Source organism: Mastigoproctus giganteus, chromosome 2 (assembly GCF_048544385.1).
Source record: "Mastigoproctus giganteus isolate SK-2022 chromosome 2, ASM4854438v1, whole genome shotgun sequence".
Classification (NCBI taxonomy): domain Eukaryota; kingdom Metazoa; phylum Arthropoda; class Arachnida; order Uropygi; family Thelyphonidae; genus Mastigoproctus; species Mastigoproctus giganteus.
The window spans coordinates 236,989,532-237,014,185 of record NC_143576.1 but is presented as its reverse complement, the minus strand read 5'-3'; the positions used below and the strand labels follow the sequence as shown (position 1 = coordinate 237,014,185).

At 38.7% G+C, this 24,654-nt stretch overlaps 1 protein-coding gene across 1 annotated transcript in view; it reads left to right on the top strand.

Annotated features, from left to right (window-relative positions):
• p38b (p38b MAP kinase) overlaps nucleotides 1-24,654 on the top strand; it is a 208,978-nt gene that overhangs the window by 152,647 nt on the left and 31,677 nt on the right. The window contains exons 10-11 of the mRNA XM_090390241.1: nucleotides 2,042-2,120; nucleotides 13,197-13,370. Of these exons, the coding sequence (XP_090246367.1) occupies nucleotides 2,042-2,120; nucleotides 13,197-13,370 (253 nt within the window). The remainder of the gene's footprint in view (nucleotides 1-2,041; nucleotides 2,121-13,196; nucleotides 13,371-24,654) is intronic.

The following is a 24,654-nucleotide window of genomic DNA, read 5'->3' as shown; positions in this document are numbered from 1 at the left end:
TTTGCCTGCCTAATCTCCTTTGTGACTTGGTTACAGACCAACTTATATCTATCATAGGCTTCCATGTCACCCATTAATTTGTATGTATCCCATGCATTTTTCTTCTCTGCCATATGTCTCATTAGTTCATCTGACAACCATTTAGGCCTGAACCTTGAACAATATTTCTTGGTTGGTATGTAAAGCCTGGTAGCTTCCAAGATTAGTTCCTTGAATGCTTCCCATTTTGAATTTGCTGTTGGTCCCACTGTATAAAATTTAAATACTGTCTCAGACCATCATAGTCGCCTTTACGAAAGCAAAAACCCTTCCCTTTACCTCTGATGGTAGTTACCTCCTTGAGTAAATCCCACTTCAGCACACTGTGATCACTGCCACCCAGTGGTTCCTTTATCTGCAGATTCCTAATGCATGAAGAATCACTACTGATAATCAGATCAAGAGTATTACTCCCTCTAGTTGTCTCCCGAACATGCTGGTGTAGAAAACAATCATCCAATAAATCCACAAAAGCCCTGCTGGTGTGTGAGTGACCAACCCACAAATTCCAGTCAATATCTGGGAAATTAAAATCTCCCATTATAAGACTCTCTGATTTACTGGCCCATTCTATTTCCCTGTACAGTATCTTATTATACTCATCAGAGTCATTAGGCCTATAGCACACTCCTACTCTCAATTTTGATTTACCTATGCTTATGTCACACCAAACTGACTCGACACTGCCCTGTCCATCAATGTCGACTGGCTTCACTTCCTTGGATTTTATGTGTTTTTTAACTAATAGCATAACCCCTCCTCCCCTCCTGTCCTTTCTATCCTTTCTATTACAAAATCATCCAGCTCACTGCCAGAGTTTAACACCTCTGGCATTCCTCTCCCTGAATAACTCCTCATGGGTGTTCCCCTCAAATGAATATTTGTGGGGAACACCCTCAAATTGTATATAACTTGAATATTAAGACATTATACTGTTTATACATGTCAATTTAAATCCTGCTGGTTATTAAACATTAAATACATAGAAAGCAAAATAGCCCTCTATTTACTAATTTGTTTTTATTTTCATTCTAAATTTCAGTTTAGTTGGAATAGTGTGTATCAAATACAGACCTATTTATTGAAATGGACTCAAAACTGCCATTAATATTAATTCTCATTACTACCTGGCTGCTGCTTCTCCAATTATCAGGAGTTTTCATCCAACTTAGTAGACTGATTTGAATTTGTTCAGGTCACTGATATTACCTGGTAAACAGTGCCATTTATATGTTGTTTGCCAGCTTCAGATCCATCTTTGAAAGATACTGGGATGAAACTGCTTATTTTAAAATTTATTTAATAGGTAATGAATCTAATACAGGCTATGAAATTGGGAGATGATTGTTGCCTGTATTTCATAATCTTAGAGCACTGTCAGTCTGACTTGCCCAAGTTTCAAAATAACAAGGATAATTTTAAAACTTCCTTGTCATTTCAGGGTATGGACTTATCCACTAAAAACTCCATAATTTTTACCCAGCAATTCCCCATGCTAATATGTATAACATAAATGCAACATTTTTAATTGTATTAAACGCATTTTCATGTGCTCAGTGAGCAGAACTATTTGAACATTGGCTGGTCGATAATAACCAATATTCACACTCTACTGAGCAGCATTATATCTATTTTGTTATAATAAAGTGGGAGGAATCATTAATATAAAAAATTTTAAAATCTGTATTATTACTGTTTTCTAATTGTATTCAAAGATCAGTGTTAACATGTATCCATTCGACAATAAAATGCAAGAGTAAAAGATGCTGGTTTTGATAATTTTAGTGAAATAAAAAAAAAGTTTACCTTAGAAATACTAATTAAGAAAATCTATTAAAAGAATGCATGCATTGTGTACTCAAGAAAATGGAGATGAGAATATATAAGGAAGCATTATTTAAGATTAATATTTATTTAGCCATTAATTTATTTAGTCCTGTAGCTATTTTATGATAGATTGAATCCACAGTGATTATCGTTATTAAAAATATCATTTTTATAGGCACGCATGTATATAAGATCACTGCCTGTAATGAAAAAGAAAAACTTCAAGGATTTCTTTAGAGTAGCCACACCAGAAGGTAAGATTTGATTGTGCTTTAAATAATTACATTTTTTGGCATTTCTAAAGCTGTTGAGAATGTGATCTCTAATTTGATTATTCTCTGACAACATACAAGAGGTCACACAGTTCTGTTTAAGATGAACTCGTAAGTTTTCAGAATGGCACAATCTAAGATAGATATGAAAATTTTTACAAGCAGTGCCTTGTTATGTTAAATTACTGTTTTGATTAATTTTATATAACAATGCTCTGACAATCCCCCTCTTCTCCCAGAAACTAGAATGCCATCTGTATTCTAATTTGCAGATGCCACAAAGTTTATATAGGTTAGGTCAGTCTTGCAGGATACTGAAGGAGTATACTGTAGAACACCTCAGTACCAGAGATTACCATGTTTGAAATGGGTAGGGGGGGGCTAAATATTGCTTTTCACTTTAACAAAGGCCACACAATTGGCTTTACCAACTACTTCCATATGAAGTAAAGTTCACAGGAGTATTTTATATCCAAATCAATTATTGCTGGAAAATGAATGGGGTAAAGTCACTCCCCCCCACACACACACCAGGCCACTGTCCAAGCGGCCTTTCAGTATTGCAAACAGTTTTTTTTTTTTTTTATGAAAACCCCAAACACGAAAGGTATCAAAACCTATAGTACTTAGTACCGTGCATGGGTTGAAGGAGAAGTATGGGGGGAGGGGGTGCCGGAAACTTTGCTCTAGAGACTAAACATGGGTTTCACCACTTTAAGCCTCCAATAAGCAAAGTGGTGGTATTTCACCGGTTGATGAAAGTCATCTACCATGTTTGCAATATTGAAAGTCTGCTTGTATGGTGGCCTTGTGTGTAAGTATGAGCATGCCAAGCAGCAGCTTGGGGTGTGGCCTTGTGCCTGTAAAAATCTAAATAATACAAAGATGAAACAAAAATACAACTTATTTTATATTAATATAATCATGTTTCTAATTAAAAAAAATTTTTTTTTTTAAATATACAGTCAGACCCATATATATAATGAAATTGATCATTTGCTTCAAGAAATTTGATAAACAGAAATTTTATTAAGAAACATGACCTTCAACAGTGAAAAATACTAATTCAACATCCAGAAATATAGTAAAAGATGGGAAATAAATCAGAAATAAGTGAGAATGAATCAATTTTCTAACATTTTAAAACAGTTAATTTATTAATACATATATATTCCCTTATCATGAATTGTTGAGGAGGCTTCCATCCTGCAGTGGGTTGATAATGGCTGCACTTTACCTTTTTTTTTATTAAGAAATTACTACTTACATGATGCACACAATATATTAGTACATTTTTAAGAATTATTTCATAAAATATTTGATTATTTTATGTTGAACATTGTATTTTACTGTACATTGTCCATAAAAATGTTGGCATTTGTTTAAACACTCAAAATATATTTTCTTGCGCATTTTCTTCACACTGAAGGCCTCGACTCAGTTTCAATTGTTGCCAACATTTCACATTTGGAAGGTTTAATATTGTCCTCATTGCCTCATTTTCATCCAGCTCATCATCGATATTGTAACTGGTTCTTTAAATACTCCAAAATGTTAGAGTTACTCGGATATTCAGCTACTATGACATCATTATCAACTCCTAAAAATTCATCAAGAACAATTTCTCCACTGATCAAACCTCTTGCTTGGAGTTCTTCCCATGATTACTCAATATCTTGTAGTAGTTAATCACTGCTTGTTGCAAAACAATTCTTGATCATTGTTTCCATAACATCTTGACTCCCCACTTTTGCCAACTGTGATATGCAATTCATTTTCCATTTCTGTACTCAAAGTGGAGTTGTAATCAAAGAAGACTGTACCCATTTTCAGTGGGTACAGTCCTCTTTGATTACGACTCCACTTTCACCAGAAATAGCTTTGTCGAGTAAGCCAACATTTTAAAACAATTAAGCTTTTTAAATTTTTCCCTCCAACCAGAACTGGCCTGGTATGTTTTATGCCTCAGAAAAGATGCATACTCCATAGCCTTTTCTTTTATTAATGGCCCTGATATCAGCATGTTTTGGTCTCTAATCAGCTTCACCCACTTAAAAATGGCTTCATCTACATCTTCATTCAGACATAATTTTGGACACTTCCACCTGAATCTGGTTTCCTGAAATAGTTTGAGAATCAAACCACATTTTTTCAGAATGGTTGACACACTACTGACAGAGATTAAGGGATTTTAAAGGGATTTATTTTTTTAAACACTCTGATCTACACTATTAAGCACTTCCAATACACTCAAGGATTTCCTCTTAGACATTATAAGGTTATTTGCACAGCAGCTAAAACAAAACAGATTTAGGGATCACTTGTACCTACCATGTAAACAGAGACAGATGAAAGTGTGGATGACTCATTTCTACGAAACAACAGATGAATTTCCGGGATAAAGGAAAATCACTCCCTCAATTCTCTAATAGGGTGCTTATAGTCGAAAACAGGTTTACCACAGCCAATGTCTGTGTCGGGGATATGCCTTAATCTTTGCCAATGGCTGTGGACACATAGATAGCAGTTGACTAGTGCAACTTCTTGGTACAGTAGAGGCGGTTGTATTGGTTTTACAGGCACCACACTAAATTGCGGAAAGTTTTAGCTCTTAATTTGTGCTTACTATAGCATCAGCTGTATTGCCTGAAAGTCAGAGGTGTGAACAATTCATACCCAGGTCTCTCGAAATCACTTCATTATGTGGAAATTTTCTTTGTTACACAGAAACTAGTTTCAACGTAATGACCAAGGGAAAGTCAAAGTTCGCTAAATAGTAAAATTCACTATATGGAAGTTCATTAAAGAGAGGTCCAACTGTGTGTATGCACACACACTGAGCCAAAACATTATGACCACCTACCTAATATGATGTTGGTCCTCCACGTGTAGCAAAACAGCTCATAACCTACGAGGCATGGATGCTACAAGATTTCTAAATGTGTCTCATGGTATCTGGTACCAACAGATCCTTTAACTCCTGTAACGTCCATGGTTGAGACACCACAGATCGGAGTTGCTGTTCCAACACAGACCACAAATGCTTGATGGGATTGATGTCTGGGGAATTTGGAGGCCAGAGCAATACCTGGAAGACTTCCTCATGTTCCACGAACCAGTCTCGAACGATCCGGGCGATGTGGCATGGCGCATTATCCTGCTGAAAGATGGCACCACCAGAGGGGAACACCATTGCCATGAAAGGGTGTACCTGGTCAGCAATGATGTTTAGGTAGATGGTAGACATCAGAGTGCCCGGCACATGGATGACTGGACCCAGGGTATCCCAGCAGAACATCGCCCAAAGCATGACACTGCCGCTACCGGCTTGTTTTTGTCCCACTGTGCATCTAAGCGGCATCACTTCCCCAGGTAAATGATGCACACGTACCCGGCTGTCCACATGGTGCAACAAGAAATGTGATTCACTGGACCAGATGACCTTCTTTCAATCACTCAGGGTTTAGTTTCGTTGTTTGCATGCCCATTGTAGGCACTATTGCCCGTGAACTGTGGTTAGCATGGGCACTCGGAGTGGCCTGAGGTTACGCAGCCCCATTTTTAGCAGGGTTCGATGTACTGTGTGTTGTGACACATTACTCCCATCACTAGCATTCCAATTACTAGTGAGTTGTGCCACAGTCGCTCTTCTGTTGCCATGTACCATCCAGAAGAGCCTTTGCTCACCTCGAGCATCGATGAGCCGTGGTTGTCCAACACCTCACCGGCAGTTCGTGGGTTGCCCCTCCTTGGACCACTTTCGATAGATACTAACCACAGCTGACTGTGAGCATCCCACTAGCCATGCCGTTTCGTATATGCTCTGACCCAGTCGTCTGGACATTACAATTTGGCCTTTGTCAAACTCGCTAAGTCCACTGCCTTTCCCATCTGAAGAACAAGTGTAACACTGATTAACAGAGCTCAGTATCAGGTGTTTTTTATACAGTGTCCCAACCCCCGCACGTGCTATAGTTCACCTGCAGTTATTTCGATTTGCCTAACGACTAGCTGGTCATAATGTTTTTGTTCATTGGTGTGTGTGTGTGTGTGTGTGTGTGTGTGTGTGTGTGTGTGTGTGTTTATATAAAATATGTTGTATATAGCATTTAATATTGAAGACAATTCTAGAAGACAATACCAAGATAGATGTATAGAAAATGCAAGGGTAAAGTTAGTAGGGGGGAAAAAAAAAAATATATATATATATATATATATATATATACGAAAAAAGGGGAAAGAAGAGAATATAAATTAAAATATATACACAAAATGTATTGCTATTTACCTACAATTTAGGTGACTTCATCTGGGGCCATCCACCCACTGAAGGCAAAAAATGACAAGGAGTTCTCTGTTTCTGTAATGATCAATATCTGCTAAGTTATATGAAATAATAATAGTAATAAATTTAGAGATTAAGTAATTTGAATGCAAACAAATAAGAGGTAGTTAAAAATTTAGAATCAAAAGAAAGATAATATAAAGTATTAATGCAAGCACATATTGAACATCGTTGACCCGACAGAGAATTATAATTTAATAATTAAAATAAGAATAAATGTAAAGAATAAGGCATATCTACTGTATCCAAGACACGATGTAGTAACAACAATAGTTGTCATGAAAGAAATGCAAATCCCTCTAGTTGAGAGGGAATACGCATGTGGTGACCCCTATGTGATGGACGTGGTAAATAGCCAATTAGTTAAAATTAAGTTAATGCAAAGAGAAACATCTGGATAGTAAGATGATTAAAAACTAATAGAGTAGGAATAATAGTACCTGAACTCCGTGAAGGCAAAAATATATTAGTAAAAATAAGTAGTAGTTTCTCCTACATCCTTGGATTGCCCTAATAATTTCGGAGAAATAAGAACAAAGAGTGTAGGACAGCTTAAAGATGATGCAAGATCTTCTTCTTCTTTGGTCCTTAGCTGGCAGCTGGGGGAGGCGGTTGGCCACGCAACCAGTATGCTGCTGTAGGTGCCGCAGGGTTTCGGACTTGCTCTGTGATGTTCTTCCATACCTTACGATCCATGGCATCAGTCCTGGCCTGGCCTGGTTAAGGTCGAGACGTCGGCTCTTCAAGTCATTTTCCACTTGCTTGGCCCACGTTTTCCTAGGCGCGGTCCGTTGGATGCTCCATTGGGTGGGTCGTTGTCTCCAAAGGAGTGTGGATGGTATTCTGTTCGTGCCCATTCTACATACGTGGCCAAACCATCTAAGCCTTCGCTTCTGGATTTGGTCAGCAATGGTTGGTTGCTGTTGGCATCTGGCGCGGATGGTATCATTAGTGATGCGGTCGCGAAGAGAGATGCCCGAGATCTGCCACAGGCATCGCATTTGGAATACCTCAAGTTTGTTCAAATCTAACTTGAGACAAATCCATGTTTCCGATCCGTAAAGAAGAATGGGCAGGATCAAAGTCCGGAAGAGTCGGATTTTAGTCTTTGTGGAAATGTTGGTCCTCTTCCACAGACCCCATTTGAGCGAGGCGAGCGCAGTGGCCGCCTGTCCAATTCTGCTGTGGATTTCCATGGTGGATGCAACTTTCTTCTCCTGGACCAGCGACCCAAGGTATTTAAAGTCCTGCACTTGCTCGATCTGGACGCCTTCGAGATAGATGGTGGCTTGCGACCCATCTGTTGTCAGGGCCTTTGTCTTACCAGCATTGATCTTCAAACTGTATGGCCGGGCAATGCGGGCAATGTCGTAGAGGATGTCCGTGGCTTCAGCGTCATTACCGGCAAGGATAGCACTATCATCAGCAAACATCAGGTCAGTCACATAGTGATCCTTGTCATATTGTATGCCCTGTCTGTTTCTGAATGCTTGCCTCATAATGGCGTCGACCACGATGTTGAAAAGCAACGGGGAGGCTACATCCCCTTGGCGGACTCCAGTTTGGATGGTAAATTCCTCAGATAAATCGTTCTGGATGTGCACCTGGCTGGTTAAACCGTTGTATGCAGTTTGGAGGAGTGTGATGACTTTTCGAGGTACATGTTCAACCTCTAGTAGTTTCCATAAGGCAGGCCGGTGGACACAGTCGAAAGCAGACTTAAAGTCAATGAAAACAATGACGGTTCGCTGTCCACACCGGATCCTCTCCTCCATCAGCTGACGAATGGCAAAGATTTGATCACAGCATCCTCGCCCAGGTCTAAATCCTGCCTGTTCTTCTCGACTGGTTTGCTCGCGATGTTTTTGCAGTCTTGACTGGATGATCTTCATAAAGACCTTTCCGATGATGGAAAGGAGGCTGATGCCACGGTAGTTCTTGCAGTCCCGGTTATCACCTTTCTTGTGGATCGGTACGATAATGGCTTTCCTCCATGTTAGCGGAATTTGTTCAGTGCACCAGATGGTTTTGAGGAACGAGCGTAGTCGGCGAAGCAGTACATCTCCCCCGGCTTTGATCACTTCTGTGGTGACTTGGTCCACTCCTGGTGCCCTGCCATTCTTCAGGGATTGTATGGCTGCTTTCACTTCTTCTACTGTAGGCTCAACATCGACCATGGAGACCTCAGGGGGGTCGATCGAGAGTGCTGTTGCTGGCGGTCCCTGAGGTGGGTCGTGATTATACAAAGCTTTGAAGAATTCACTCCACCGTTGCAGGCGTTCGGATGGTGATCGCACGAAGGTCCCATCAGCATTCTTGATGTTGTCACTAGTCAATTTGGTCTTTCCACTCAGACATCTGAGGGTGTGGTACTCGTTCTTGGATGCCGCCACTTCAAGATCGTCTGCCACTTGGTTCCAATATGCTTCTCTTTCTGCTGTCATTCTTTGTCGGACTTCTCGGTTTAGCTGCCGGTACCGTTCAAAGTCGACCAACTTTGCCTGTTTCCGTTTGTCCACGAGGTCGAGGCACTCGTCTGATATCCATGGTTGCGTTCGACGTCGGGCAGGTGGACATAGGGGCTTGGCACATTCCAGGATGGCATCAGAGATCTGCTTTTCTTCTTCATTTATATCCTCGGGCACGGCCAGCATCTCCAAGCGGTTGGATAGGGCGATCTGATATGCCTGTTTGTTGGCAGCATTCATTAGCTGCCTCCAGTCCAGCTTGGCTGACCGAGATGATCTTTTTGCATGCCATAATTTGAGCTGCACCTTAGCCCGGATGAGGTAGTGATCAGATCCGCAATCAGGTCCCCTCATGGCACGAACGTCCATGAGTGATGAGTGAAATTTGACATTGATCAAAATGTAGTCCAGGATTGCTGAGTCCTTGCCAGATGGATTTCGCCATGTAGGTTGATGTTTTTGAGGGTGCTGGAAATGGCTGTTTCCAATGATCAGGTTGTTAGATGCGGCAAAGGACAACAAACGTAGTCCGTTGTCATTGATCTTCCCATGGCCAAACTTGCCCATTGTTGTTTCCCAACCAGATCTGTCCACGCCAATGTGGGCATTAAAGTCCCCTGCGAGGATGATCACATTCTGTCTGCGGAATTGAATCCAGCGTATGTTGGAGCTGGTTGTAGAAGTCATTCTTGGTCGGGTCCAGGCTAGTCTCAGTTGGCGCATAGGCGGAGATAATATGGGTCTTGATGGTGCCCTTGACAGTAAGGACTGCCAGGTGGTCCGATATTGGTTGGAAAGCGATCACACTACTGGTGGCCTGAGCATCGACCATAAAGCCCACTCCTGCTTCTCGTTTCTCACCACCAGAGTAGAATAGCATAACCGCTTCGTTAGGTGCTGGTGGTTGGATGATCATCGTTCCAGACCCGGTGAGCCTTAATTCGGCTAATGCCACGATTGATATCTTGCACCTAAGTAGTTCTAGATGCAAGATACAAGTTGTAACTCGGATAAGCCGAGGATTGCAAACCCGTTCCTATAGTAGAACCCTGAGCTGAATTTGCATGTCACCTTAGTGTTAACTGAAGTATATACAGTGTTATTATAAAATGTAATTTGCAGACTAGTTCACTATAGAAGATGAGAGAGAATGATCAGTGTGTACATAATTTTGGCATTAAATAATGTCAAAAACCATGCACTGAAGTTATTTACACAAGTTTAGTTTGACATTTTTAGAATTTTATGGGTTGCTTAAAACTCCATAATGTTTCAATGTATCTACTACATTCAATAATGTTTGTTAAAGTGGTTCTATGTGGAGGGGGTTGCTGCAGAAGAAATATGGTTTGATAACACTGGTTTACAGTGTATCTGGGGTTTGAGTAAAAGTATGTGGCAGTTATTTATGCATGTTTACTAACTACTAAACCAAAGTCCGTTTGTTTCTATCATGTAAAGATTTTTCACAATTCATTAACAAAATATTACCTAGGTATTATACACAAATGTGTACATAACTATAGTTTCTGCAATGGTTTACAAGTTTTATACCCCTATATTCGTAATCAGTATCAAATATTTGCCTCAAATACAACAGATTGTGCATGTTTAACCCATAACTACACCACTGCAAGGTAGCCTACCTTGACCCAGGAAGGTAGACGGCCCCCACTCCACTCTTCCAGCCCATCTGTGATTCCCAGAATTTTATTTTCCAAGTGGAGTCTGGGAGACTCCTGTATGTAGTTACAGGTTAAACTTGTCTAAGCATGCACTCACTTGTTTGTACAGTCCACTCAACCACAGAGCCTATATAAGTGGCACATCCCTTATGCGGTCACAGTACTCCTGTAAAAACCGTCGTGAGCTCTCATTGTGTGTTAGTTTTCTTTTAGTATGGCAACCAGAAAGTGTATAAACGGTCCCGACATATTTTGTTACATATGTGGTTGTTTTGTTCCTGTAAAGCAGAGGTGAAATATTACCGATTTTGTAAAAAAAAAATCGTATTATGCATACTTTGACATAAAACTAGGCGATAAATCATGGGCACTGCATAAAGTATGTCATACATGTGTCAAACATCTTAGAAAATGGAGTTGAGGAAAAAAGATGTGTTTGCCATTTGCTATTCCTATGGTGTGGCGCAAGCCAGTAAGCCATGCCGAATGTTACTTTTGTGTATGTGACATTAAAGGTTACAATTCAAAAAATAAAAAGGACATCAAATATCCAGATCTACCGTAAGCCTTAAGACCGGTTCCGCATGGATCTGATCTGCCTGTAAAATCTCCACTAGAAACTTTGGAGTCCACATCTTTTTCCACCGAAGCAGAAGCTAAAAAGGTTAGTGAAGAGGAATGTTATCAACCAGAAAATATTTTAATGCCACAGCAATTCACGCAAGTCAAACTGAATGATTTAGTAAGGGACTTAAGTCTTCCAAGGTATGCTGCTGAAATTCTGGGATCCAGACTTCAAGCGAAGAACTTACTTGCTCCAGGTACATAATTTTCCTGGTACAGAAATCGTGAAAGGGAGTTTATACAGTATATTTCACAAGAAGGTCCTCTTGTATATTGCGGTGATATCGTTGGTTTAATAAGTGCCTTAGGAGCTCCATCATATGTTCCTAGTGAATGGAGACTATTTATAGACTCTTCTAAGACTAGTTTAAAAGGTATTCTCTTGCATAATGGAGATAAGAACACATCTGTGCCAGTTGCTCATTCAGTCTACTTCAAAGAAACTTATGACAATCTAAAGTTGCTTCTGGAGAAAATTAAATACCAAGATCACGAATGGCAACTATGTGGAGACTTAAAAGTGTTATGTATGTTGTTGGGGCAACAGGGTGGATACACTAAAATGCCATGCTTTATTTGTGAATGGGATAGCAGAGCTAAAGCGCTGCATTGGACAAAGAAGCAATGGCCTCAGAGACACAATCTTACACCAGCGTCAAAAAAATATTGTGCAAGAAAGTTTGGTGAAGCCAGATAAAATACTTTTACCTCCACTGCCTATCAAGTTAGGCATAATGAAGCAATTTGTTAAAGCATTGAATAAGGATGGCAACTGCTTTTAAGTACCTTTGCAGTAAATTTCCCAGTTTATCTGATGCAAAACTTAAGGAGGGTATCTTCATTGGTCCCCAAATTAGAAAATTGGTTTTAGATGATCAGTTTGAAACTACTACGACTGACGTTGAAAGGGAAGCCTGGATTTCTTTAAAAGTGTAATGGAAAACTTTCTAGGAAATCATAAATCACAGGATTATGAGAATTGTTCAAAATGTGCTCAAAAAGCTTCACAATTTAGGTTGCAATATGAGCATCAAAATTCACTTTTTGCATGCCCATCTTGATTTTTTCCCCGAAAATCTTGCACAGATGGGCGAAGAACAAGGGGAGAGATTCCATCAGGACATAAAGGAAATGGAGCAGAGGTACCAGGGAAGGAGGCCTGATGTAGCCCAGCGGTCAGGAGCGAGAGTGCATAGCACGCGTTCCTTGAGTGGACTGGGGTTCAAGCCTGTGACTACTAAATACGATAAATATTTGTATTGACGATTTATTGTAAGCTCTACTGACTTGGTTGTCGTGCCGGAGTATAAACAGAAAAAGAAAAAAAAAAAAAAGCATGATGGCAGACTACTGCTGGTGTTTAAAAAGAGAGAAACCTGGCACTATACATAAAAGAAAAATGATTAAACATTCTTTTCAAACAAAGAGACAAAGGTCTGATTAATGAAAGTTTCAGAATTTTGATTAATACTTGTTAGTATTTACATATTTTTTGATATATGAAAATGTAATCCTATCAATTCGTCATTACTAAATACAATAAAATTATATACTTTCGTAAAAAACAATACTTTTTTTATTTCTTAAATTGTGGTGTATCTGGATGTGATGGGAAAAAATCTGTCATATTTGAAATCACAGCAACATACTTCGGCAGTAGGACCTATTGAAATTCAAACCCCAGTGAACAAACTTAAATTTGTAAACTAGTGTAATCATTTTGTAATAGGTAAAATATTGTGTCATATTTTGGTTTTAACATTCTGTAAACCAACTTTTTGCACCTTATATAATAGACATAACGCTTGGGTACCATCTCATCTTAAACTATATATTTATTTTTTGAAATGTTAATTGCCAGTTAATGAAATTAAAATTTAAAAGTGTTGTTTTAATGGGAATTTTCAATTATTAACAAGTTCATATCCTCTCTCAGCTGTTGATTTACTGGAAAAGATGTTAGAACTGGATGCTGACAAACGGCCTACAGCAACAGAAGCTTTGGCACATCCATATCTAGCACAGTATGCAGACCCATCTGATGAACCAGTTGCAGATCCATATGATCAGTCATTTGAAGAAAGGGAATTTGCTGTTGCTGAATGGAAAAGTAAGTATTAACTGTGTTAGCATTAGTAAAGGCATATGATGCAAGAAAGCAAGCTTATACAGCCTCAGCCAAAAAAAAAAAACCGACCCTTCCCATTTCACCCATCCATTTGTTCCAAATGTTTCTCTAGTTCTGCCTTCAATTTATTTAAGCTATCAACTTCCACAATGACAGATGGAAGGCTGTTCCAGCATTCAGCTACTCGCTAGCTAAAGGCAAATTTCCACACATCTATTCGACAACTGTCCTTCCTCAATTTCAGTTTATGCCCCCTCGGGTTTGTAATCTGAGCATGAGGAGGAATCCCATCAGAATTGAGCCTGCTCAATCCATTCAAGGCTTTATACACCTCAATCAAGGTCGCCTCGCAGGTGCCTAGTCTCCAGATGCTGCAATTTGCAGAACTTAAGCCTTTCTTCATAAGAGCACCACTTTGTTCCCCTCACCAGTCTTGTTGCCATCCTCTGTACTCATTCCAGCAACTCTACATCCTTCCAAAAATGAGGCTTCCAGACCTGTATGCAGTACTCACGGTGTGGTCTTATACAAGGGGATAATCACCTCCTTATCCCTGCTCACAAAATTCCTGTATATCATTGACAAGACACCATGACCTACTCTGGCAGCCTGTCTGAAAAGCTCAGAAAACTTCATATCTGACTGCACAATTACCCCCAGGTCTCTTTCATTATCCACTACTCTGAGTATAGTATCTCTGGGGTTGCTGCTACCCATATGCAATACTTCGCATTTGTCAATGTTAAACTTCAGTTGCCACTTCTCAACCCATGTGCCCAACTTTTCCAGATTCTGTTGCAGCAGTATACTGCCATTACTGTTATTAACAACCATGCCAACCTTTGTATCATCTGCAAACTTTGACATTAAGCTTGATATACAAAACAACAATGGGCCCAACACCGAACCCTGGGAAACTCCACTAATAACATTAGTCCATGAAGAGCATCGTCCATTGATTACTACTGTCTTCTCCCACTCAACCACCCTTTTATCCATTATAGCAACTTAACCTTAATACCATACTGCTCCAATTTGTACAGTAGTCTTCCATGCAGAACAGTGTGAAAAGCTTTCCTGAAATCCTTGTATATTTATGATATCAAAATAATTTTTTGCATCTGGTTCCTTTGTGACTACGTCATAGTATTCAATCAAATTGGTCAGACGAGACTTCTCCTTAACAAACCCATGCTGTGTCTGAATTATTACTGCAGTCTTGTCTAGATGATCCTGCAATGCTTCTTTAATCAGTGACTCCATTATTTTCACTGGAACAGGAGTCAGCAGGTCTGTAATTCCTCGTGTCACCCTTTGATCCCCTTTGTGAATTGGTGATACATTTGCCCATCTCCAGTCTTGTTTATCTCCACTCTGTGGGTACTTCCCTTGAGTCCAAGGATGTTCTCATAATTATGGCTAAGGGTTTGCTTACTTCCTTTGCCACTTCCTTTAATATAACTGGATAGATCCTATCCAGCCCATGTGCCTTTCTTATGTTTAACTTCAATTTCTCCTCCACTTTTCTCTCGGTTATTTCAAAATCATCTAATTCCCTGTTAGAGTTTGATAAATATATATATATAGCCCTCTGCTCCTCGAATAACTCCCCATGTATAAATGTAGATGCAAAATACTCATTCAGTTTGTCAGCTACCTCAGCAGGATCATTAACAATCGAACCATCAATATCAAATGGACCAGTCTGATTCATCCTCTTCCTTCTAGAGTTTATATAAGCAAAGAAGTGTTTGCTGTTTTACTTTGCATCCTTTCCAAAGATTTCACATAATCTTTCACTTGCCTAACCTCCTTTGTGACTTAATTACAGACTAGCTTATGTCATAGGCTTTTGTGTTGCCTGATAATTTTTGTGCATCCCATGCAATTTTTTTCTCTGTCATAAATCTCATTAGTTCATCGGACATCCATTTGAACCTAAACCTAGAACAATATTTCTTAGTTGGAACAAAAAGCCTAGTAGCTTCCAAGATTACTTCCTTGAATGCTTCCCATTTAGAATTTGCTGTTGGTAACCTCATCAGTTGGTTCTACTGTATAGAATTTTAAAGAATTCTGAGACCACTGTAGTCACCTTTCTGAAAGCAAAAACCCTCCTATTTACCCCTGATAGTAGTTACATCTTTAAGTAAATCCCACATCAGTACACTGTGATCACTGCCACCTAGTGGTTCCTTTATCTGTATATTATTAATGCATGAATAATCACTGGTGATAATCAGATCAAGAGTGTTACTCCCTCTAGGTGCCTCTCTAACATGCTTCTGTAGAAAACAACCATCCAATAAATCCACAAAAGCCTTGCTGGCATGCAAGCGACCAATCCATAAGTTCCAGTCTATATCTGGGAAGTTAAAATCCCCCATTATAAGACACTCTGGTATACTGGACCACTCTATTTCTCTGTATAATTGTTCATTGTACTCATCAGAGTCATTAGGCCTATAACAAACTCCTACCCTCATTTTTGCTTTCCCAGTGCTTGTGTCACACCAAACTGACTCATTGCACTGTCCATCTATGTATAATTGTTCATTGTACTCATCAGAGTCATTAGGCCTATAACAAACTCCTACCCTCATTTTTGCTTTCCCAGTGCTTGTGTCACACCAAACTGACTCATTGCACTGTCCATCTATGTCAACTGGATGCATTTCCTTAGATTTTATATATTTCTTAACTGACAGCATAACCCCTCCCTAGCTATCCTGTCTATCTTTTCTGTACACATTGTAATCCCCAAATTCCAGTTCTGCATTTGGTGTCATGACCAGCACTTCAAATTCATCAAATTTATTTACTATACTCCTAGCATTGATGTACATGCAAGTATAGTCTTAGTTACTCTAACACAGCCCATGTATTTACTTGTTCCATGATGACTCCCAGCATCTTGCTTGCTGGGCTGCTGCTCATTCCAATAGATGCAGGGCAAGAATCATTTCCACCTCTGCCTGTGGCTAATGTTAATCCATTAATCTGTGAATCCTCCCAAGCTACCTGTTTTCTGACCCACCTAGCATTGCCTCAATAGCATTAGTAAATATTCTTGCACCCTTTCTGTTTAATTGTATCCCATCCCTGTAGAAGCAATCTCTTTTGTTAACAAGCACAGACCATGCTGCGAAAATTTCTACCCCATGAGCATTGCACAATCTCTCCAGGGCCAAATTGATTACAATACTCTCATCATATACTCCTCCTATTGTGTCTGGGCAGGATTGCAAACACTTTCAAATTTAACCCTAACTGGTGACTGTTTTTCAACATTAACCTGTACTTGTTAAGTAAATCTGCAAATCTCTTACACTTAATGTCATTAGTGCCAATGTGTACAATGATATAACCTTTTGTGCCCTTAAAAGATATCTGCTCTACAAAATTATCATCTTTTTCCCCTGGCAGACATACCCTTGTCCTCCATCTTATTCACCTATGTTATTTTCTTCGAGTAGTTCAAAAGCAAACATGTATAATTACATACTTCTTTAGTGTTTTCTTCTACACTATGTAACTGCTTGAGAACAGAATTCTGTTATTTTTTTTTCAGTGAACAACATAATTGCTATAATACAATTAACAAGTTAAGTGCAAAATCAGTCACTGAAAAGTAAAAAGGGTTGCTCCTGAACAAAAGGGTACTCTTAACAAGAAAGACTTAAGTTCTGCAAATTGTAGCACTTGGAAAAAATGTGCACCTGCAAGGAAACCTGTTTAAAGCTTTAAATGGGTTAAGTAAACTAAGTGCTGTTGGTATTCTTACTCTTTCTTGGACAACACATATTAGAGGTTATAAATGGAAATTGTGGAAGGATGGTTGCAGGATAGATCTGTGGAAATTTGTTTTTGGCCGGTGGGTAGTTGAATGTTGGAACAAGCTTCCATCTAGTGTTATTGTAAGTCTGCTTGGATGTGGTGGCCTTGTGCCTGTAAAAATCTAAATAAAGCAAAGATGAAACAACTTATTTTATATTAATATAATCATGTTTCTAATTAAAAAATATATATACAGTTATACCTCTATATAATAAAATTGATCATTCACTTCCAAAAATTCGGTAAACAGAAATTTCGTTATAAAGCAACATGACCTTCAACAGTGAAATGGGAAATAAATCAGAAATAAGCGGGAAGGAATAAATTTTCTAACATTTTTAAACAATTAATTTATTTGTAGAGGGGATAAAAAGGTGATGAGAAAGTTTTTTTTTTTTTTTGTTTGTTTTTTCTTGTTAGCCAATACTATATAAGTTTGCATCATTTGCCGCTGCTAATACTAAGTATGCATTTCATATGTGAGAGTTTTAATGTCTATTAAAGTATCTTCAGTGATTACACTACTATAAAGAAGGTAATTTAAAATTGGAATTCATTATTTCACTTTATGATATAGTGACCTCCAATTTTAAAATTCCAAAGTATATTAGTATATTAGATGTGCTAGTTTATTGAATCTCAAAATGAAAACTTTTCTTGTCTCTGAATTCAATTATGTTTCCCATGAAAATTCAATCAAAAAAGTGTTTGGATATAACTGGATTTAAAGCACTGTTGTTGACCCATATGACCTACCTTTTTTGTGAATCATTTCATTTTGTATTTTGCAAAAATAGCATACCAGTTTTGCAATGCTTGTAAAACAAACACTAGCTAAACTTGTTAAGCATACCAGTTTAGAAAAATACTTCATTTAAGCTTTGTATTCACCAGGCTGAAAAAAATCAGTGTTGTGGCATTACTGGGCAACAATGTGTATTTGTTTGCAATAGGCATCAGTGACATTAATATGGAAACCACATTTATAGAAAATGTCAAAAGACTATCCAAGAACTAAGATATTGCACCATTCCAGGAATGGTGGAGAACAGAATGTTCACATTAGCCAGTGAACATTGTGTTCCAGCAACCTTGTGTGTTACATGTACCAAGGAAGCATAACAGCTTCTGCATTCAAATACTGCTGTTAATTTAGTGTTAGTATTAGTGAAGTGTAAAAAAGTTTGTACAATACAGCCTATATCCACTTTTTTTTCCATCCTCTTCCTACTGCCAGAAGGCATGGATTCAGCTTCTTAAATTTCATCATCCTAGACTACTCAGGAAGGTAGTTTATTTCAGTGGTCAACAACACGACAAATGAAAACTTCTTGAGGTTCTGTGTATTAGTTTACCCCCTGCTTTTTTGTGTGCCATTTAAATATAAAAATTCCAGCATTGTTCATCACATTGGTAGAATTGTGAAGGTGTGGGTTACTCTGTAACTCACATCTTCATTATCTATTTGCTCATATGAATGTCCCATTACTATTTACACCAAATGAGTGTTTTAACTTTGGACCTTGTCAGGAACCTGTTTTTATTTGGATATGCAGTCTTTCCAGACTTTTATAATAAAACTATAACTGCCTTCTCCATAGATGTGAATGTACAGTAAATCATTGATATGACAGTGTGCCTTCCTGGCCACCATGCTTACCTGCATGGTAACTATCATGTCTAAATATATCGTAACACCCAAGCCTCTCTTCTCCCTCTCTCTCACTTCCTCATTTATGCTTTTCAACTCTTATTCTCTCAATCCTATTTAACCCCATCTAAATTATTCTCAGGTTATTATTTCTCAAATGTAGAACCTTGCATTTGACAAAATTAAAATGTAACTACCAGTTTTCTAATCATCCCCAAACCTCTGCCTCCCATGTGGAATCATTCTTCTGAACTTCATGTCAAAACAGAAAACTGGGTTTTCTGTTTCTCTTTCTTTATCTCACATGGTTTTCCTTTGCTCTCTGGCTGAAGCAAATTTTTGCACATCTGTTTTTCAGCTATCGTTTTTCAATTTAAATATACATCTTGTGCACGTCATCCAAGAGAGTAAGGATGCCATCAACACCTAGTTTACTTAATCCATTTAAAGCTTTAAACACTTCAGTCAGATTTTTTAGTAAGAATACCTATTTGTGTCCCTAACAAGTTATTTCTCTTCTCTGCACCTGTTTGTATGGGTCCACATCCTAAAATGAGGCTTCTAGACTTGTATAGCTAAGAATTGGCATCATTTACCTGTACATCAGTTAAAGCTGCAATTTGGCCATAGCAGCCCTTGCACCAATAAATCCCAACAACAACATCAGTTAACTTCTGTGCAGCCTGAGGCTTTAGCCCTAAAATGCTTTTAAGTTTGATCTACTTGTACACCATTAGGTATCTCTCATATTGTGGAGTTATACTTCATAACTGGATTGTCATCATTGCAACACCAGGGTACCTGCCCACCCACCAATAAGAAGCCAATAAGTTTCGAAGCGGTGCCCTACAGGTAGTGGTATCCACTGAGAATAAGTAACAATAGTCTTCTCCGTTGGCGAAGCATTACTTATTTGAGGTAGTGCATTATCATGGCAACTCATGAAGGTATTCACACTATGAGATATACTTAAATGATGCCAATTCTTAGCTACTTTAGTAGTTTGCAGCATACTAAAATGATGCTTTTGCACTAACCTGTATGTTAGTTAACTTCTATGCAACCTGAGGCTTTAGATCTCCCATTCTTAATGTCATTATTAATATGAACAGCAGTGTGAGCATTTGTGCTCTTGGTAGACATACCGTAGTTCTATTCCACCTACCCTGTTTACTTAATATTTCCCATTTCCCTGACAATAGAGGCACCGACAATAATTACTTTCTGTGGGACCAACACTTTTGTCCCTAGGGATTTTTCTGTGTTGTCTGATGCACAAGTGAAAGGTCAAGCATTGGGCTGTGCACCTGAATGCTTGCTGGCTATCTCATCTTAATTCTTTCAAGGGTATCAACCCTGTCAAACTCTTTTGCTCATCTATCAGAATGCTGAATTTGCACTTAATCTCCATACCTTCTTTGCATCAAGAGCACACAAATGCATCTCTGTCTGTATCATGTCCCACTACAAATTGCTCTGCAAACATGCAGCAAGTAGTGCACATTATAAAAATAAAATTTAAAAAAAACACAACATAGGATAACTGCCCTTGTCAGTTCTCTTCCAAGGCAAAACATCCCACTACGTTGAGCTCTTTGCTGCTATCTAAACTAGGAGATATGCAAGTAAAATAATATTGCTACACTATTCCCAGGTTAGGCAGCATTGTTACCCAGTACGCTGTAAAATCACATTCATATTGTTATAAATTTATAGTTTACAAACTTAATGAAAACACTTCCAGTATTAATTATACTCCTACAGAATTACATAAAAGGATATTATGTAGCATTTACATCACTTTTATAACAATACAGTGAGCAATGGTAACTGAATTTCCTACTTCAGCTCTCATTTTTGAGCAATTTCCAAAGCCAAATAACAAACAATTTTACCTACTTTATCAGATGAACACAAATAATAACTGTTACTAATTTTAGATAATAAGTTTATAATTAATACCAATTTAGGTATTAAAAAAATTTTCCTAAGCACTATTTTAGTTGTGTTGCTCTACTACTTCTAGTTTAAAATGAAACCAAAGTTTTTGTTGATTATTATTTATTATTATTTTTTTATGAAACCCTAAACACGAGAAGTATTAGAACCTATAGTACTTAGTACTGTGCATGGGCTCAAGGTTGAGAAGATGAAAGAAGATACTTGTTGACATTAGACTTGAATTTCTATGTTGTAATTTTCAGGAAATACGGTGAAAGAAGGTTGTTCCAGAAAACAGAAGTTGAACGAATAAATGAGGAAGAAGAAAAGTTGTTTCTGTGAGTTTGAAGTGGCAGTAAAAGGATGTTGACTGGTTGTGGCACATATTCAGACTGCTTTGGAAGAGAGAGAGAGAGAGAGAGAGAGAGAGAGAGGAGAGAGAGAGAGAATGAATGGGAATTATAGAAGCTGGTTCAGAAGAACAGTGCCCATGGAAGTATCTATAGAAAAGGCATGCAGCAGAAACAGAATGTCTATGAGGCAGAGAGTGGAGAGACTCTATTAGAGATGAGTCATTAAATAACTTAACTGCCCTCTTTTAAATGGAATATAGAAGCCCGAGAGAGATGTTTTGGGGGCACCATGCCAGATGTGAGAACAGTATTCCATGGTAGGGCGGATTTGCGATTTGTACAGAGTGAACAGCTGTTTAGAAAAAAAATTAATTCCAAGAACGAATGAGAAAACCCAATTTTTTAGATGCAGAGGAAGCAATATTTGTAATTTGCTTATGCCAAGAGAGATTAAAAGTCAGGGTAATCCCCAATAGAGATATATGTTTAGAAATCAGAGTGTCATCAAAGATAAGCATAGGAGCAGAATACTTCTTATGAGATATAAGGCAGAACTGAGTTTTAGAAGGATTGAAATAAACTAAGGTATCTTTGCCCCACTAGAGAATTACCTGAAGATCAGCATTTAAGGAATTGGTAGTGGATATTTGAGGAATTAAAGTTGTTTGTGCAGGGCAAGGTTTCTCAAACTGAGGTGGAATGCAATGTGTTATCATCAGCAAAACTATGGATAGGATTTCTGATCAGTGGCAGAAGGTCATTAATATACAAGAGGGAAAAGAGTGGGAGAAAACTGAACTTTGGGGAACACCATCATCGAGAAGTTGAAAAAGAGCCATCTACCATCACCTGCAGTGCGCTGTCAGAGAGAAAATTGGATACTTGATTACAAAAAAAAACAGTTGGCAAACAATAAGATGGAAGCTTATTTAGAAGACCTTTATGCCAAACATGATTAAAATCCTTTAAATTGTCAAGAGCAACTGCTTGAAGGTTTTCAGAAAATTTTTTCATTGAATTTGTCCATAGATTGATAACATAAACCAGAATATCGCCAGTAGATCAACACTGATGGGATCCATACTGGTGATCGTTGATCAGGTGGAATTTTTCCATTCCATCAGATTGTTAATCACATGGAATGGAAAAATCAATTAACCGTCAGCTTTTAAACTTTTTATTCTAGATAGTTTAAGAGGTGGCAGTTAATTAATTTCTCCCTTGGGAAGATAATTGGATAGGAGAGATTTGTCACCCATTTTAGAAACTGGCTGAATATGAGCAAATTTCCAAGCAGAAGGGAAAACACCTTTTCCCTTCTGCTTCAAAGGGAAAAGGGGGCGACACAGAACAGGAGTAAGTTCAGGAGCACAAGTTTTTAGAACAAGTGGAGAAATGCCATCAGGACTCGGAGCTTTCTTAGCATCACGTTTGTTAAAAATCCTTCTGACATCCTTTGATGGAAGATCACAGGAAATATTGAATAGAGGGAATGGTAGGAGGTGGTGTATCCCAATCATTAATACACTAGTTGCAAGAAAAGTAGGATGCTAGCAGATCAGCTTTTACCTTTGGGTGAAGTTCCTACAGAACTATCTGGGCTTGACAGAGGTGGGAATAGAAATGGGCAAAAGTTACTGCCAATAGCTTTGGCATGAGACCAGACTACTCGACTATCATTTGGACAAGAAGCAAGTTTTCTACTCTTTGCCTGTTAGAAAACTAGTTTGGACTGATTAATAACTACTTTACAATTGATGTGGGCTTTGGTGTGGGCAGATAATGAACCTGGAGATATGGATACAAACCAATTTTGATATGCAACATTCTTATCTTGAACAGCCTTAGGACATTTATTGGAAAGCCAAGGTTTAGATAAAGAATGAGATCTTTAGTTGGAATAAAGGATTTAGCATTAGCAAAGGCACATGATGCAAGAAAGCAAGCTTATATAGCATCAGCCAAAAAAAAAAAAACACACACACACCCTTCTCATTTCACCCATCCACTCGCTCCAAATGTTTGTCTAGTTCTGCCTTGAATCTATCAACTTCTACAATGACAAATAGAAGTTTGTTCCAGCAATCAACCACCTGCTGGATAAAGGCAAACTTCTGCAAATCTATCCTACAACTGTCTTTCCTCAATTTGAATTTATGCCTTCTCAGGCAATTATTCTGAGCAAGAAGAAGAATCCCATCAGCATTGAGCATGCTCAGGCCATTCAAAGCTTTATACACCTCAATCAGATCACCTCGCAGGTGCCTAGTCTCCAGACACTAATTTGCAAAACTTAAGCCTTTCTTTGTAAGAGTAACCCTTTGTTCCATTCACTAATTTTGTTGCTCTTCTCTGTACTCGTTCCAACAGCTCTACATCCTTAAAATGAGGCCTCCAGACCTGTATACAGTACTTAAGGTGTGGCCTGACCATTGCTTTATACAAGGGGATAATCACCTCCTTATCCCTGCTAGAAAAATTCCTGTATATCATTGACAAGACACCATGAGCTACTCTTGCAGACTGTCTGCACTGCTCAGAAAACTTCATATCTGCCTGCACAATTACCCAGCCGACCGGGCTAGCCGAGTGGGTAAAGTACCTGCCCGGCAACCCAAAGGTCGCGGGTTCGATTCCCGCCTCGGGCTTGGATCAAAGTACTGCAAAAACCTTGGGAGGTGCAATATGGCCACAGAAGCCGATGCGCCAACAACTACCAAAAAAAAAAAAAAAAAAAAAAGCACAATTACCCCTAGGTCCTTTTCACTCTCTACCACTGTCAGTGTAGTACCACACGGTTGATATGTTACTCTGGGGTTACTGCTACCCATATGCAGTACTTTACATTTGTCAATGTTAAACTTCAGTTGCCACCTCTCAGCCCACCTGCTCAACTTTTCTAGATCCTGTTGCAGCAGCATATTGTCATTAGTGTCATTAACAACAATGGACCCAACACTGAACTCTGGGGGATTCCACTAATAACATTAGTCCACGAAGTGCAGTGTCCATTGATTACCACTCTCTGTCATCTCCCACTCAACCATTCCATTATCCATAGCAGAAATTTGCCTCCAATGCTACACTGTTCCAATTTGTGCAGCAGTCTTCCATGTGCAACAGTATCAAAAGCCTTTCTAAGATTCAAATATATGATATCAAAATTATTCTTTGCATCCAGTTCCTTTGTGACCATATCATAGTATCCAATCAAATTGGTTACACAAGACTTAACAAACAAACCCCTTAACAAACCCATGCTGTGTCCAAGCTGTAACTGAAGTCTTGTCTAGATCCTGCAATGCTTCTTTAACCAGTGCTCCATTAATTTCCCTGGAACAGAAGTTAAACTAACAGGTCTGTAATTACCTGTGTCTCCCTTTGATCCTCCTTTGTGGATTGGGGTCACATTTGCACACCTCCAGTCCATAGGTACCTCCCCTGAGCCCAAGGATGCTCTCATAATTATGGCTAAGGGTTTGCT